At 36.5% G+C, this 17,643-nt stretch overlaps 1 protein-coding gene across 2 annotated transcripts; it reads left to right on the top strand.

The window, feature by feature from the left end:
• The first annotated feature begins 501 nt into the window (after positions 1-501).
• Positions 502-17,282, top strand: LOC5564319 (thioredoxin-related transmembrane protein 1). Of its 2 annotated transcripts, none has more exons than XM_001648617.2 (3): positions 502-1,097; positions 15,531-15,888; positions 15,954-17,282. In XM_001648617.2, exons 1-3 carry the CDS (start codon positions 943-945, stop codon positions 16,428-16,430), a joined length of 990 nt encoding a protein of 329 aa, XP_001648667.1. In that variant the 5' UTR covers positions 502-942; the 3' UTR covers positions 16,431-17,282. The 2 variants fall into 2 exon arrangements, with proteins under 2 accessions (XP_001648667.1, XP_001648666.1); XM_001648616.2 differs by having other exon boundaries at positions 505-1,097; positions 15,531-15,867.
• Positions 17,283-17,643: the final 361 nt, after the last annotated feature.

The following is a 17,643-nucleotide window of genomic DNA, read 5'->3' as shown; positions in this document are numbered from 1 at the left end:
GAAAATGACAGGCCCGTGTTAGCACCGGTCCTCCACCGATGTAAACAAATGCATAGACGGATCTGTCACATGAAAAGGCCTATTCTCAGTGCAAGGAAAGAGAACGTGATTCTCAAGAGTCAAGAAGCCCATTTCCGAACTCCACTATCTCGTAAAATCAATTCGCAACGATGTTTCGCGAAGACCCCTCGTCCTCGCCGGAACGAATGGAAAACGAAACAAAATTGATTTGCGCCTCAAAATGTGGAGTCAGTTTTTCTCAACGAGTATCGATAGCAACTTCTTATTCAGATTGTACGATTTTAACAACTATTAAATTATGAAAATTCAAGAAGCTTATTAAATTTATTAAAAGAATACAAAGCATTCAATTATTCAACGTAAGAGTGTACTATAATGTAAACTTTAACTAAAATTTTCACAATCATCACGCCTTTCTCACGTCAAAGTGACTCCACTTTGTCGCGACCTTCACCAACCGTCACTTCGCGCGAGCAAACAGAAAGCTGACAGCTGCAGAATCGCATCGCATCAGTCATCCCCGCAGAGAACAAAACAAAACGACGCCACATCAGTGCTTCTTGACTGTGGCAAAACATCCACCGCGGCTTCAACCTTTTTTTAACGGCAAGTGAGAAAGAAAGTAAACGCAAAACCGCAGAATCTGTGTGCAGAAACGAAGATAAAGCGGATTATTTTCTGACGTATCATTGCAAGAAATAAAAATCGGCACACGCACATCAAGAGGAAGAAAAGTAGGATCAGAGTCTGTGCTGGTGGCAGAGGAAAAAAAACAGCAAAGAACAAGAGTGCCAAGTGCAGGAAGAACCTCCAGTCAGTCATCAGTAGGAGGAAAATCGAGATTGAAAATTCCACGTTTTTTTTCCGGTCGTGAGGTTTAACTAGTGGATTTCTGGAGGACGACTCCCGCATATTGACAAAATGATGCAACTTCGAGTGGGGCGAATTGCGACGCTGCTGGTGGTGCTTGGGGCAATCGGATGGATCGGTCCAATCCGGGCGGCCAAATCGCAGGTGATCGAACTGGACGAGAGCAACTGGGACCGGATGCTGACCGAAGAATGGCTGGTGGAATTGTGAGTATTGAATGGGGTGGGGAGATGATTGTCGGGAATTGCACAAATTAAAAATAGGAACACTGCGTTCAGGGAAATTTATCAGTCAATCTTGCTTGTGTTGTAATCAGACAAGCCGGTATAAAATTCGCAGAAGCAAAAAAAATCTAATTCCATATCGATTAACAAAATGTTCCCAAAATAGTAAGATAAACATCGGTGAAATGTCTCATCGCTTTTTTTGTGCTAGCGATGTGCCGGTGTGATTGCATCAAATAGGGTACGGCAACCTTTCTCGTCACAGGCTACAAAATCAATAGGTTTCCGTTTAGAACAAAAAAAAAATGTGATAATAGTCGATTAACTAAGAACAAATATACAGTCAACTCTTCATAACTCGATATTGAAGGGACCATCAAGTTAGGGAGATGTGTATAAAATCGAATAATAAATCTAGCGATATTACTTTTACGACATCTGAAAACTTTTTATATTGGTGTTGTAGGAAAAATATGAAAACTAAAAAAACTAACAGTCAACTCTCCCTTACTCGATATTCCGTATCTCGATATCGAGTTAGAGAACCATAGTAAAAGTTGGATTTCAAAGCTAACTCGGTGATTCCTTGGATCTCAGTTGCACTAGATTTGTGTTCTGTAAGTCGATACCACCTCCCTAACTCGATGGTTCTTTCAATATCGAGCTATGGAGAGTTGACTGTATTGTCGTATTCAATATCGCATGATCAACACTAGGAACACAATACATGGCCTAGCTAGCTTCTTAGCGCAGGCAAATCACGAAACAAAACGATAGTTTTACAAGGCTTTTACCTATATTCTTCCTATGATGAGTACATCGAAAGTTATTCAAGGTCTCACGCCAGTTGATACTACGTCAATTATTACAGTTATTGCTTCGATCATTCATATATACATTTCTTCAGGGATTCTCTCCGAACTTCTTTAAGGAATTTCTTCAAAAAATGTTGTAGGACATTATTCAGAGAATTGAATGTATTTATTTCAGTAACCTTGGCAATTTATTGAAAAAAAAAAAACCTCTGAAGAATTTCATCAAGAATCCAGGATTCAATTTTTTCAGCAGAGAAAACTCTTGGATTTTATTTATAAATTCCCGCGTTTTTTTTTTAATTTTCACCAAAAAGTCTTAAAGTTTTCCTTGACATTTCTCTGGAGACATTCCTTGATGAATTATTGGAAGATTTCTTTGCAGACTTCCTTCGAAAATTAAATAAATTGGAGGAATTTCTGAAGGAATTTTGAAATTTTAATAATGCTCTAAATGGAAATGTTGGAGAAAGTCCTAGGGAAATCAATGAATGGATTAATTTCTGAAGAACTTGGATTTTTTTTGATAATGAAACGATTTTTGGAAGGATTCCTGATTCTTAGAAAATTTCCAGATGGAATACATGAATCACCTAAAAAGAATCTTAGAAAAAAAATTAGAAAGTTTGTAAAAAAATAATCACAAATCAAACTTCTGAAGAGATCTCGAGAGTAATATGTGGAAGAAATCTACAGCAAAATGAGCAGTTACACTTGCTGTAATGTCACGAGGAATTAAAAAAAATCTTAGAAATATTCTTAAAGGAATGTCTGTGCAAATGCGAAATCAAACTCGCATGTCGTGGTGGCTGTTAGTTTTCATTTCATTTTTTCAGTTACGAGATCCCCAAAGTTTTTATTTCCAAGACGGTTAGTCACTACCAGCCCTGATTTCCCAAGATATCATCCATGCAAAATTACAAATCGAACTCCTGAAAAATGTTCTGAAAAATACTTCGCTAAGGACCATAAATCTGAATCCCATTTTGAGGAAAAAGCTATTTATTTTTCTGAAGTTCGAATATAATACCTATTTATATCATATCTGCTGACATTGATAATTACAGGCACTTTCACATCATTTAATGAGCATTCTTGGTTTTAGTCAGGGTGGCCACCGAACCGGGAAAAACGGGAAAAGCGGGAAAAAGACGGGAATTTGAATCCATCGGGAAAAAGACGGGAAAAACCGGGAATTTGAGATGGTCACCGGGAAAATTATTTTGAACGAACATCTTTAAGCTCTCAATCTATAAACCACTGAAAAATGTAGAAAGTTGTTATGGTTGATGATATTGCTATCAAGCATCTGTAATTTTGGACAAATAACTTTCGAACATTAATGATTAAATTTATTGTAGAAATAGTCTAATTTGCACCACTATATGTACTTCTTAGAAATGTTTCACTTTTCGCATTGGTTAGTAATGTGTAGAAATCTCGCATAACTTCTGATCTCGCCCTAAAAGCCATTGGTAACCATTTGTGTAGCTCGTTGTTTCTGAGCATTTGAATGTATTTTCATATTATTTAATAACGCTATGGGGAAGAAAAGATCATTCTCTACCTGCCCGTGATATTGGTGTGGATGCTTATTCCTTCATTTGCTCAGAAACAACGAGCTACACACGTGGTTACCAATGGCTTTTAGGGCGTTATCTCAGAGTATGCGAGAAATATTTGTTTTTTTTTTTCTCTTACATTTTTCTCTAACTTATCGGACTTGACGTTTTGAATCAGAATTCTTGCAGAAGGTTTTAGCACTCAAACATTTCGGATTCAAAAATTTCAAATATGTAAGGTTAGATAAATGTTTCAACATGTGTGGCTTTTTTACCTCTACCTTAAACTTATTTTCTTAATATGTTGCATGCTCCTTTGTGGGTGAACGACGGAATCCGGATCAATTGTGGTTAGTTTGCGTAGTAACCGCACTCGGTATCGATCATCCGTGTAAATGCTTTCGTATTCATTTCAAATTATATCTTTATCGTTTACCAAAACGAATCCTTTCCCATATCCAAATACCCAGTGTTTTCTTGTGGAAGTGCAGAGGCCTCCTTGGCTTCTATAAAGCAAGTTACACGTCAACATTTTCCTCCCATCCTCAAATTGACCTGCATTCGGACGCAGCCGTCGCCGATATTGTTTGTTATAAGAATGAGAGCACCAGTACTTACAAGATGCTACTGATCCCGAGTTATGTCTGTTGGTTCCCTGTGTAAGTACAGCTGTTCTTGCAATAACGGAGTAGCAACTGCGAGCGGTCAATCATGCTCATGCTCATGCTCTACCTTAAACTTTTTTCTTTAGCGAACTCTTCATTTTTATGAAAAAAACTGAACGCAAGATTATGAATTAAAACCATTTCGATTAAGGTAGTAAGATGCGCAAAAGGAACATATTTTTTTTTTTTTTTTTGTCAGTAGCGATAGGGGTAGTACTGGGACTCTTAATCTGCCCTAAGCTCCTTCCCAACATTTGCTTTTATAAGCCTCTATTACGTTCATCACACAGACGTTCCTAAGCAATGTTGCTCAAATGGTCACTGTGTACCCTCCTAGCAGCAATCAGCCCTTACCGTAGTTTTGCAGTCTAGTAGTTCAGACTACTATCAAACTATGGTAAGGCCTGAAATGCTATTAGAGTGGTTAAAGTGAAGAACGAAATAGTTTTATTAAAAGGTCCTCATTCCCCATTTCATTTCATCACTCACTATCGTCACTTTTATTTTCGACACTATCACGTATATCACCGATTATCACTCATCAACTTTTCATTATATCACTTTTCATATCACACCATTTTCATATAAATTCATTGTTATTACCATTTACCATCTGTTAGCATTACTAAGTAATTATAAGATACTCAATTTAAATGTTTCATTATTTTTGTTGCTGTAGAGTCATTACTATTCAAACTACAATTAAGCACTATCAAAAAAGTTAAAGTAAAACAAAATCACTTAGATCCATTCTTCTGCACTCGCTGTCATTAGTAACACGTTTATCATGCATGTTTGAAGAACTAGGCAATAATGTTTATATTCAGAGAAATGATTGCAAAATGTATTATGGCCTTTATTAAATTAGTAGAGTTCACATCATTATACATCATTATTATTATATTTTCAACAAAACTATCAGAATCACTTCCAATTTCATTTTCAAATTTTCATCACCATAGATTTTATTATAAAATCACTATTAGCACCCTCACAGCGGGTATTATTATGGTGCACCTTCTACTTTGGCACCGTCAAACCCTGTGATCGTGGCCAGGGAAGATGCGCAAAAGGAACATATTGTTGCTATATATGGGCTTGGTAGCTTTTAAAATAAAGCCCTGTCGAAGTGAGACAATAATTCCAATTATACATGATCAATAACGGCGCTGGCCACGCCCTTGTTGTCAGGTGGAATTGGGAAAAGGAATGTTAGTGTGTAACCTTTGCTATTTGAAAACCGTGTTTACCTCTGCATCTCCACAAAGGTTACTGGGAGGGATGTTTAGAAAATGGGGAGGTTCGTTGGGTGACAGGATTCAATTTTATAAGTGACCATTAGACTATAATAAACAATTATCAGTGAGATATAAAAAAAATAATGTCGACACTTGAAGTGACGAACCATTCAAACTTTGTTGAACAAATACATTAACGCAACATTCCTACCGCTATCAGGACGAAAGCATGTGTACCATAATGCATCAATACCCGGACGCTTAAGCAGTTCAATATGTTCTAATACTAATATCTATATATTTGCGTTAAATTTGATTAATGTACTACCGTGGCACGAATCGTTTTAACTTTTATCTTGATGAAAATAACTAGTTTTCTTGTTAAAACAACGAGTAAAATATAAAAATATTGATTTCAATTAAGGTACCGTGGGGCAAGTGGGTAATGGAATTCGCATAGTTGAGATTCTTCAAATTCTAGAGACTTTAATTTGAAACAAATGCGGTCGTGTATATTTTTTAGCTTGACTCCCACCAAATATAAGCAGCATGCTGAAATTAATGTTTATGAAAAATTGAGGAAAAAAATAAAGAAAAAGTTTTTGAAAAATGTCTCTTTACTTTTCATTTACTCCAAAAGTGGGGCAAGTGAAAAGTTTACCGTTTTGAACAATAAATTCAAAAACAAACAGTTATATTCACGATTTCTATTAGCTTTAACATTTGTTAAGGCTTCCTAATGAACAATAACATAAATAACATGTAAACAAAGAAAATGTTATTCTTTTCATTTGAATTTTCTTTTGTTTAGTTATGTTAGTTGAAATGATTCGACAACATTATAACTGCAACATTTCCAATGTTAGTTCTTACATTATAGGACAGCAATTGCATTTCTGCTCTGTAGAATTTCCACTGCTCGTTATTTGTTTTTGAGATAGTCGGATATGACGTCGAATAACTCTTCGGAAGAAATCAAACGGAATCCTTCAATAACATATTTAGAATCTTTTTGTGTGGATGGACCTATACCCCATTTTTATGTTTTGAACTAGCTTTACATAGCCATTCCACGAGATTTTCGTGTATTCTCTAATATTGCAACCTTTCTGTCAACGTCTTCCTTTTAATTGGCTGCCCGAAGTAGACATAGTAATATTGTAATGTTTGGCAACATCTTTTAGAGAAGTTCCGTGATTTCTAATAGCTTTCAACGCTGCGAACCATGTTTACTTATGGCTACTTAAAGAGAAAACACAAATTTAATCTCTAATGATAAACTTTTCACTTGCCCCACCTGATAAGAAAATTGACGGTGTTTAAATATAGTTATTTTTAGGTCTACGTCGAATTAATTCTAAAACTTTTTTTATTGCAGTTTGAAACTGTCACAGAGGACAACTAAGAAGTGGTGCAGGAAATTATTTTCCGCAACTTTTTTCCACTGAAAATATTAAAATAACATTGTACGCCGCCAACTTGTTACGGAGTAACAGTTGACAGGTTAACAATTTTTCGCTCTATTATGCAATAATGGCTGAAAAATCTCAGAATTCTCTTACCTATCGTAATGTTCTCAATGGCCTCAAAGGTTTACGCATGAGTTCAAAACGTTAATTCACATATTCAGTAAAATATATCAATTGTTTTCACTTACCCCATTTACCCACTTGCCCCGCGGTACCTTACACACCTTACAAATCCGGACACGTGAATCAAAAAGCCGGACATTTTTGAATCAATTTCCGGACACCCGCACTTTAGCAAGCTGTATTCAAGTAAAATTAAGAAAATTTCATTTAAAATTGGTTATTATAATACTGGGAAGCTAATAATAATGCTTTTAATAATGAATTATTAAGAATATTTTGTGGTTCGGTTACTTACATATGTTGGTTGTAGTCACACGCCAATAGTCTGAAACAATCATTATCAAAAATCAATTTTATCACTACAATTTAATTTAGCGCACGACCATTCACTTTTTCTAGCATTTCTTCCAGGTTTTGTCACATTTTTATTAAAAAATAGGCTTTCACTGATGCAAACTATAAGTTGAACGTGTAGCGTCCGGATTTCAAATCCATGGTTCACAAATCCGGACAGCATTTATGTTAAGTAAAAAACTTCTTTTACTCTGGTTTTTACTCTGGTGGTTCCAATAATTCATTTAACATGTTCAAATACAAACTAAAGTTCACCACAATTTACATACAACGTTATTGAAATCAATTATCTTCAATTTGATCACTTTTGTTTTGCTGGTTGACTTGAATCACGAAAACTGCACTGCAAACGAATGGTGTCAAACTGTGTATTTTGTCTTCCTTTCTCGTTTGGGCCCCTCAATTAAAAACCGGGAAAATTGTGAAAATTATACCGGGAAAACCGGGAAAAAAGCGGGAATTTCAAAATGGATATTTGGTGGCCACCCTGTTAGAGCCTTCAATGACGTTTTTGAAAATTCATGCACCAAACATAGGCTACTTGATGAGATTCACGTTTTTGAACTACTGTACTGGGAAGAGCCACGTGATTTTCGTGAAATTCAAGCCTACTACTATTACCATTCCCAGCACTGGTCAATAGATTATCAAGATTATTTCAAATGATATTCCTGAAATTTCTGCTTTTCAATAATTTTCTGGATTACTAAAAATAATCGAGGAACTTTGAGAATCATCCTCAGAATTTCTGGAGAATTTTCTGTGTCCTGGTTCCTTAGTCGAGTGGGTAAAGTCGTGATTACTGTCCATTGAGAGTAAGCAAATTAATCTTATCGCGGTACTTCTGTTCAATAACAGTCTAGCTTTATCTAGCGGAATTTGGGGCAAGTGTGCCACCTTAAGCAAATTGTTCTTTAACTTTGTCTAAAGCTTATAAAATCCACCAATTTAGCCTCATGATATTAGTTTCACATCTTTTCATAACCACTGTGTCATTTAAACAGAAAATTATTTCAAAAAGTATAAGTTTTGGAGCTTTTCAAATATCATCCAAAATAACCTATTTTTCGACACTATGGGGTAAGTGTGCCACCCATATGGGGCAAGACGGCCACCGAATGAACATCGCATGTAATTCTACTTGTAATGAAATTTTCTTTATTTCCTCTTAATATTACTTACAAAGCAGATGCTAATCGATAGTTTAAAAAATAATTGTAAGTTTACCGTAATAAGGGGATGCTTTATAACAAGGTTCAATACATGCGTAACTCCTTATTACTCAATTCGAATAACTAAAATGGTTATTTTTGTCCCCATTCAATACAATATATGTATTACCCTTATATTACGGCGAATATGTATAATATTAAACTAGATCAGCACTAAATAACGGTAAAATATTGATGAAGATGTGTTAAACGGTACTTAATAAGCCGGAAAACATGTTATTATTGAATATTTTGAGAAAAAATCACTTTGGGGGGCAACAATGTCAGTTAATCCCCTACTATACTTCAGAAACTACTACTGGTGCCTCATTTTGGTTTATTATTATGATTTTGTTGATGACGTTTACATTTTTATAAATTTCACTCCATCACACTTGTTTACCAAATAGGTGGCACACTTGCCCCCATAAGTATACATTTCAACCAAACTGGATTTCGTATGTAAAACTAAATATTTTTTTCGTTCAAATGCCACAATAACTTACACATTTGAAAGTTTCACGATGTACAGTACGTTAGAAAAATCTGGTAATAATTTACCTTTCACCATGCTATTTAGAAACAACGAAATCTTATAAAAATTCACTCAAATTTGGTTGTCCTTGCACAATTTGATGTAAATACGCGAAAAATAGAGCAATATTAATCATATTTTGATTATAGTATTGTGAATTATAAGGGAACATATTATTAAGCTCGAAGAGAAAATAAATATTATAGTTTTTATATAAAGCAGGGGTGGCACACTTGCCCCAAAGTCCGCTACCACATAAAACTTCTCCATGTAGCATGGACGATCATCAGATATCACCAGTTCTGCTTCGAATGACGCAGAAACATCAATGTTATCCGGGGTTGCATATGCTTTAAGAAATTTATCGGAGCCTTGCTTGATTTGAAACATCGATCGCCTACAATCTTCATCACTTATTGAAAATTTTGACGTTTATGGTGTTGACCTCCGCACCAGAATCTATCAGGAATGCTATTGGAATCTTGGCAACGTACCCAACGATTATCCCATTTTCATCGTGACAAGGAACCTTTCTGTTGTAAAACAAACGCCCATTCTGGAAACTACCATGGAATTTCGGACCAATTTACTATGTTTACGGTACATCCCACCACATTGCTTGTACATTTGACAGAAATAATTTACAACAGTCTGATTTCGACTACAGACATGGTAAAATCAAAATCATTTCTGGTCTGCAAGGACATATCGGGGAACACCTTTAGCTTAAGGAGCGAAGCCTTTAATTTTGTTTCTGGAACCCTAATTTAGATCCAAGCATAGCACCATCAGTACAAACCCCGTTTCTCCCACTGCAAACCATTGGATTCGAAAAAAGTTTTTTTCTCAGCCATAATGTCATCACTTTTGGTAGTAGTTTCCAAATCACTGCAGAAAAGAAGCTCTTCCTTCAAATTATAAAGGTGAACGTATTTTGCGAACACCAAAAGCTGCGCACATGAGCTTACATCTGTAAATTTATCCAGTTGGATTGCGAATAAATGGGACTGCTTGATTTCCTCCAAGACTTAAATTTTAACGTCTTCGGACATATCAGATATTCGTCTTTGCACTTAGCTGTTTGAAAAAGCTATTTATCGCATGTTGACAGCACTTGCTTCGCAAAAAAACAAACTTCCCCATTAAACATTTGACAGTTCAACAGCCGACTAAATAGGTTGAAAAATCTTTCGGTTGTTGCACTGGCGCTTATAGAAGTTTAACATAGCGATCAACTGACTAGTCGCCAGATTAAATCGGGTGACCGATGAAATCTGGTGTTAATTAGGTCAACTTGATTTGATTTAACAGAAACAATCGACTTATCTGCCTATTAAGTAGGATTACGTCGACACACCTATTTAATTTAATCAGCATGCTGGGCTTCATTAGAGTTTCGCAAATTGTGTGTAGCTTTTTTTTTGCAATTTCTAATGCTCCAAATGCCGTTTCAGTTTCGATGGTTTCAGTGCTTCAACACCTAACATGATATTACACAATACACATTGTGGCCAATCGATTCCATTGATGGTAAAAACCGTGAATCCATATTTGATGGTTTCATCACAGCACTTTCTTTTCTTATCCATTTTTGCGGCACCTGTAATAAATAACACTTGTAGTTGTTTCAATTCATCAAAAAGTGTTTTACACTTTTACGCCCCCACCGGGCAATACGCCCACTTCATTTTCAAAGGATTGAGGCTTCATTGACACGTAAATATGATTACATATCTTAAATATCCGTGAAAAAGTTATGTTGCGCATAAGAAGTATTAACAACCAATAGAAATACCAAAAATATCGAAAATCAGCTTTTTGGCGTCAAATTTTGGGTCCGATAGGCAAGCCTCGTTGTAAATGAAGCCCATCTTTTACGATTATACTTATTATAAAATCTATTACCGGAAGACGACTGCTAATGAACTCTTTAAAGCTTAGCAAGTGGTGGAATTCTCCTTGGAAACATTTCTACATCGCTGCGGAACTTTTTCTACGGGAGGGGCATATTGCCCGGTTTGTTTTGAAACGTCAAGATTTGGACCGTTTACAGAACACGTCTTGTACACTTCTTAGAAGCTACCTGGCAAGAGAAAGTTTCATGCAGAGCATGACCAACTAAGTAAATAACGCTTTGACACGAAAAACTATAGAAGTAATGCATTTATCATGATTTGATTGTATCATCGCCCTCCCTTTGGGGCTCTCATTCGCTGTTTCTATTTATCAGACTTGTTACAACTTGCGATATATTGCTGATCACAGACCGCAACAGATGGGATGTTTTTCTTCGCTTGCTTTGATCGTGCTTCAAAATCAAATGAGAGCGAATTCTGCAATGCCTGATTAGTAGACCTATTCAAATGTCTGGAAGTTCCTCAGTCAACCAATATTTTGATTTTTCATGTCAAAATGAACGTCTGGTCAAAATTTCAGTCAATTTGTAGAAAATTTAGATATGCTTCAAATTAATCATGTGTTTTTGGACTATTTTCAAGCTTTGAAAATTCATAACTATTGAACGGAACATTAAAACTTATCGGAAATACCTCTACATAGTAGTTTATTCAATTCTACGAACTTTTGTCGAACACGGTTTTATGATTGGAGCAAATTTAAACATAGTTTGGTTGAGGCTTGTGTTTCAAGGTTCTTGAAAATCACTATTTTTAGGGAGTGTTCTCCCTGAAAAATATAACTGTATAAAAATTTAGGATTTTGAATTTCCAGAACATGATGACTATGTATTTCTAAAACACAAACCCGTTTAAAGATACCTTTTATCTTACGAATATAAATTGCAAAAAATAGGTAATTAAGAAGCACATTCGTAAATCCGCTATGTAAACACCACCGCGAGCTTCGAGGAATGTAAAAAATGAACACGTTAGCACTGTTTTTCTCAGTCGATGATAATGATTGTTTTCAGATCGTTCTGAATAGTCAGTGAAATACGATCAAAACAATCATTACTCGAAAAGAAAAAGCAATGCTAACTTGTTCAATTCATTCATTCGACAGTACACTGCCGTTATACGCATAATTGTCCCATGTTACTTTTTGTGCATTTTGACTTTTTGTTATCTAACAGTTTATGTTTACGTATAGTTTTATAAAACACTTACTAAAAATTAACTTTGTTCGGAAACTCAATGAAAAGCAAGCCAAGTCAATTTGTCCCATTGTTGAATTTCCACGCATAACTGTCCCACTACTCTATTTCTACGCATAACTGCACTATGGTCCAGGAATCAGTTTTACGCGGAAAGATGCATTTTGAGCTTTAGAATAAAACATTAAACAAAAACGGTCTTCTACAAAGCTGTTTGTATTAGTTAAGCCCTTTGTTTGGTTTTATTGAAAATTAGGGTGGACCACATTTTCATAGGAAAGGGGAGGGACCTGGTGTAGTGGTTAGAACACACGCCTCTCACGCCGAGGACCTGGGATCAAATCCCATCCCCGAGATAGTCACTAAAAATTTTCAGTGACGATTTCCTTAGGAAGGGAAGTAAAGCCGTTGGTCCCGAGATGAACTAGCCCAGGGCTAAAAATCTCGTTAATAAAGATAGAAAAAAAAAATTTTCATACGAATTGTGTAACTAACTTTCTTATTTGTAGAAATTATATCATACATGCTTCAGCAAAGTTATAGACCTTTCAATTTCAAGTTACAAAAATAACACATCTGTAATTTTTTGATATAATATACAATTTTGTTTTGTCTTTTGAATGCCGTCAAAAGATATTTTTTATGTTTGCCCCAATCAGAGATATTCACAATCAAAGTAGGCATTTTGGCAAAGTTGCTTGAAATTGAATGGTCTATAACTTTGCTGAAGCATATATAATATAATTTCTACAAATAACAATTTCTATGAAAATTTGGTCCACCCTAATTTTTAATAACACCAAACAAAGGGCTTAACTAATACAAACAACTTTGTAGAAGACTGTTTTTGTCTAATGCTTCATTCTAAAGCTCAAAATGCATCTTTCCGCGTAAAACTGATTCCTGGACCACTGTGAACTGTCACACTATATAATTAACTGCGCTGATCTCGAACAAATATTCAGTTGTCAATTTAGAATCAGCTGGTGTTTGGGAAAATCGTTTTGAACATCTTCTTACGTTGGCTTTACATCCCATGTGGAACAAAACCTGTTTTATGTATATTATCAGGATGCATTCATCATTCATGTGAGCCTGACGTCAAATTTGATTGAAATGTTCAATATCAAAATATTATTTACCATCCGTTTTTCAATGATTTTTCAGTTCTTCTAGTTTTTGAAACCGCGGTCAACGATTAGAAATTCACTTTAATTTTTGATTCACCACGGGGAGTACTGAAATAATTCCACTTGAAGAATCAGTAACCACTTTAATTTCGAGTCCATGGCTTGCTTCATGATTTAGCAAACCAAGTATAAATAAAAATAGTTCGACCGTTTTTGGATGACTTGGTCACATGCTGGGTTGTTCCGAATACCGGTTCACTGGTGGAAGTGGTCATTATACATCGATATATCAATTTTCATGAATTCGTAAATCAAGTCTGAAGGTGGTTCAAATGTATTTGAATGACTAGACCACATATCGGATTGTTCCGAATTCCCGGTTCTCTGGGGGAAATGGCCTCTAAACTGTCGGATCTGAAATCTAGCTGGCAACATCAAACTTCATAAATTCCCAAATCAAGGCTAAATAAGGGTAATTAAAGGTTCTTGGATGACTTGATAACATGCCAGGTTGTGTTGACTACCCTGTTCCCCAGAGGAAGTGGACATTATATTGGCGATCCTGAGACCTATCTTGCGACATATCAAACTTGATGAAGTCAAGAAGAAGTCAAAGTCAAGTCAAAAGAAGAATAGTTCAAAAGGTTTTGGATGACCTGGCCACATACTGGGTTATTCCGCATAATTGGCTCTTCGGTGCTAGTGGCAAATATGTTAGTGGTTCTAAAACTTAATTTGCGATGTATCGAATATAATGATTTTGCAAACAAAGTCCAAAGAAATGTCAGATCGTGTGAAGATTTGTGTCATGAATTTTGAGTTAAATATTTACTCCGCATAATAACCTTGAATTCGCAGACGGGTTTCTGTCAAGCATGCAGCTGGAAGAGTCGATATAAGAATTTATTACATCTTATTAACTCTCTAACTTACTCATCCACTCTTCCTTTCACTAACTCATACATTTTCTCATTATCACACATGCATAAAACTTTGCTTTTCATCACAAACTATGAAATCGTAATTCTTCACTTCCCCACACTTGGCTCCGTTTGGCACATGTCACTTGAGCCTTCTTTAGGTTCCTTAACATAGTCTTGAGGGTATACGTCCTCTACATTCGGTACAATCTATACGTAACCACGGTCATCTACAGCCGTATGCTAAGCACATAATTGGTCACTACTATCAGTTGGACTGTTATGCGTAGAAATTCATCAAAATCCCGGTATTTCTAGGCATAACAGTCCCACTTTGAATTTCGTAGCTAAATTTACTTTATTCCCATAAAACAAACTCTTGACTCTAATAAACACTCTATTCTTTATACTATTGTCAAAATTTTAATTTAATTTACCACACACCTGGTCAATACGAGGCCTAAATGTGTTAAAATCATTAAACAAGTTTTTCTCGATTGCGTATTTTGGAACATGGGACAATTATGCGTATAACGGCAGTACATGTGTCATGCACGATTTAACTATCATCAGGTTGGGATGGGTTTTTCGATATTTGGGCATTTTTTGTAATTTATTATGTAAAGCAACATGTAAGCTGTTAATGGTTAATGATTTCATAGATTTATATGTATGTTTCTCGTTAACTGGGGCCTGGAAAAATAATGCCAATGTGTGTTTTTTAAAGCATACATATTCAGAAAACCATGATTTCTGGGTACTGTGGAGAACAAATCTCGATCAAACGATGTTTAAACTTAATTTAATCTTATTGGCGTGTTCGACAAACTTCAACAAAATAGAATTGGCTTTCAATAGGTGGTAATATCAAGTGATTGTGATTTATGAATATTGAGTTATGATTTTTCAAACCTTAAAATAAGCCTAAAAACACATTTTTAACTTGAAGCATAGTGAAATCTCTATCAATTGAGCTGAAAATTTGACCAGGCATTGTTCTTAGCATGAGAATTCAGAATACTGCTTGATCGGAAGATTTCCAGACATTTTTTTCAAATATGAACAGGTCTACTGATCAGCATCATTCACTGCAATACTGGGAAAATTGCAGGTCTCACTGATCAATGCTTAATACGATGAATACTAGCACATCACCCTATTATTGCTTGAAATGTCGCTTTCAAACCTACTCGGTTTTTAAGTACTTAAATGGTCACCGTTAGATCTAACGTTGAATACCCTTTCATTGAAAAAATAATTACCTTTTCTTCAATTCGTTTCCAGCTACGCCCCCTGGTGTCCAGCCTGTAAAAATCTCGCTCCGGTCTGGGATGATCTCTCCACCTGGTCTGACGATTTAAGCATCAAAACAGCTAAGGTCGACGTGACGACTTCACCCGGACTGAGCGGAAGGTTTTTCGTGACGGCTCTGCCAACCATTTTCCACGTCTTGAACGGAGAGTTCCGCCAGTACAAGGGACCGCGTGATCTGAACTCGCTGATGACCTTCATCGAGGAGAAGAAATGGCAACAGCTGGAACCGGTGTCGGCCTGGAGCAAACCAGACTCCATCCAGATGTCGCTGGTGTCGCAGTTCTTCAAGTTGTCCCACTTTTTGAAAGTAAGTAAAGACTACATCAAGGTAAGTCCGGGTTGGGATGGTCAACCGAATTGACTAACATCCATTGTCTGTTCTTCTCTCAACAGGAAGTGAACACAATGCTGTCCAAGGAATACGGTCTCCCGGTCTGGGGATCGTACGCTCTGTTCGCCATCGGAACCATTCTGCTCGGTGCCATTCTCGGTTTGATCCTGGTTTGCGTGATTGACTTTATGTTCCCTCCGAAATCCGCCCAACGCAAGAGCTTCTCCGAACATAAGCAGAACCTCAAAAACGAACAGATAGCCGAAGAGATCAAGGGTGACGAATTGGAAGATGAAGACGAACAAGCCGGAACCGGTGTTCAAGATGAGGAAGAGGAAGACGAAACCAACGAAACGTCAGAGGGGGAGAAAAACTCCGGATCCGACTCTGAGGAAGAAAGCGAACCAAAGGAAGAGGAGAAAGAAGAGAAAGTCGTCACACCAGCCGCCCCACCAAGTCCCAAAGAGGAAGCCAAAAAGAAGGACACCAATGCCGGAAGTCCGGACGTTCGAAAGCGCAAATCTCGAAAGGCCGATTGAACGTAATTCAGCCAAACCCCAATTCTCGATTAACGCCCAGGAATAGAACAGAAAGACTTAGGAATACGGTAGCAGAACAGCAGCACAGATGAGGAAGGGAGAAGAAGCAGGACCACTTGAGTTATCCTCATCCGGAGGAAATCCTTAACCAGATCACAACCACACTCACTCACACACACACACAGACGGACATCCCAACTGAGAGTTTAAAGTGTTTCACAATCACACATTAAGTCAGCATAAGTAAAAAAGAAAAAGCATTTACGTAGGACAAAACAAATAGCGATTAACATAATCTCTTCGTATTTCTACATCGTTTTCGTGATAACTAGCGCTAACCAACTGATAATTCCGTTTGTTTCGTTCCAAAAGCTTGTGCGTGAAATTCGTTTAATTCATTTATATTCTAAGTCTCTGCTTATTTCACCATACTTTAGTCAGTCGCTTCCCTTTGCGGATTTTCTATTGATATTTACTTATATACTTAAATTTAACTAAAAGAAAAAAAACGAAGATATTTTTCGAACGTGTGTTGTAGGTTAACTGAGCATCTATTAGTTGTGCACTCGCGAAGCGTCGAGTGCTTGAGTCATCAAAAGAGCGGAAAATAACGCAAGAGAGACGAGTTGCTTTCCGCGTAATCGCTGTTATCTATTGAAACTATCTACAAAACCAGTTTACTAACGTAAGTGTTAGTTTTAAGAGTATATCTATTTGCAGAAAAAAAGGGAAGAAAAATGTGAAAATTGGTAGGCTATAACATCAACCCTTGCGTCAGCTCAGTTCAGCTGGCATATGTTTGTCACGTTAAGTTAATAAAGTCGGAAATAAAGAGCACTTTTTTCGAACGTTTTCGTCTGGACGAGTTTTTTGATAAAGTAACATTTCGACATCCATGCCTGCTTTTTCTTCAAACCATGAGAAACACTTGAATTCAAGCACAACAGAAGGACGTGGCATTTCCGAAGAAATGTCTGAAAGAAAAGCTAACACCCATTACCCATAGGATTAAGATGGGTCCCCATATTCCACAACATAATGTGAAGGCAGCAGAGAAAGAGTACATCATAGCATCGATTAAATCCCACTACGCGAAACTGGAAAAGCTGACGACGAAGTGCTATTTTCTGCATTTAAAATTGCCTCAGGAATATTCGGAAGAATTATCATTATTCCAAGGTTAAACGAGCGGAAGTGTGCAAAGCCGACAGGA

The sequence above is a fragment of the Aedes aegypti genome, chromosome 3 (genome assembly GCF_002204515.2).
Source record: "Aedes aegypti strain LVP_AGWG chromosome 3, AaegL5.0 Primary Assembly, whole genome shotgun sequence".
Lineage (NCBI taxonomy): Eukaryota > Metazoa > Arthropoda > Insecta > Diptera > Culicidae > Aedes > Aedes aegypti.
Note: the sequence above shows the minus strand (reverse complement) of the source record. Positions and strands in the feature narration are given on the sequence as shown.

Excerpts from the sequence above, each read along its gene's own strand:
- LOC5564319 (XM_001648617.2), top strand. The coding sequence starts at position 943 with ATGATGCAACTTCGAGTGGGGCGAATTGCGACGCTGCTGGTGGTGCTT. Across the intron at positions 1,098-15,530 it reads GAAGAATGGCTGGTGGAATT|CTACGCCCCCTGGTGTCCAG; the intron begins GTGAGTATTGAA and ends ATTCGTTTCCAG. Across the intron at positions 15,889-15,953 it reads TAAGTAAAGACTACATCAAG|GAAGTGAACACAATGCTGTC; the intron begins GTAAGTCCGGGT and ends TTCTCTCAACAG.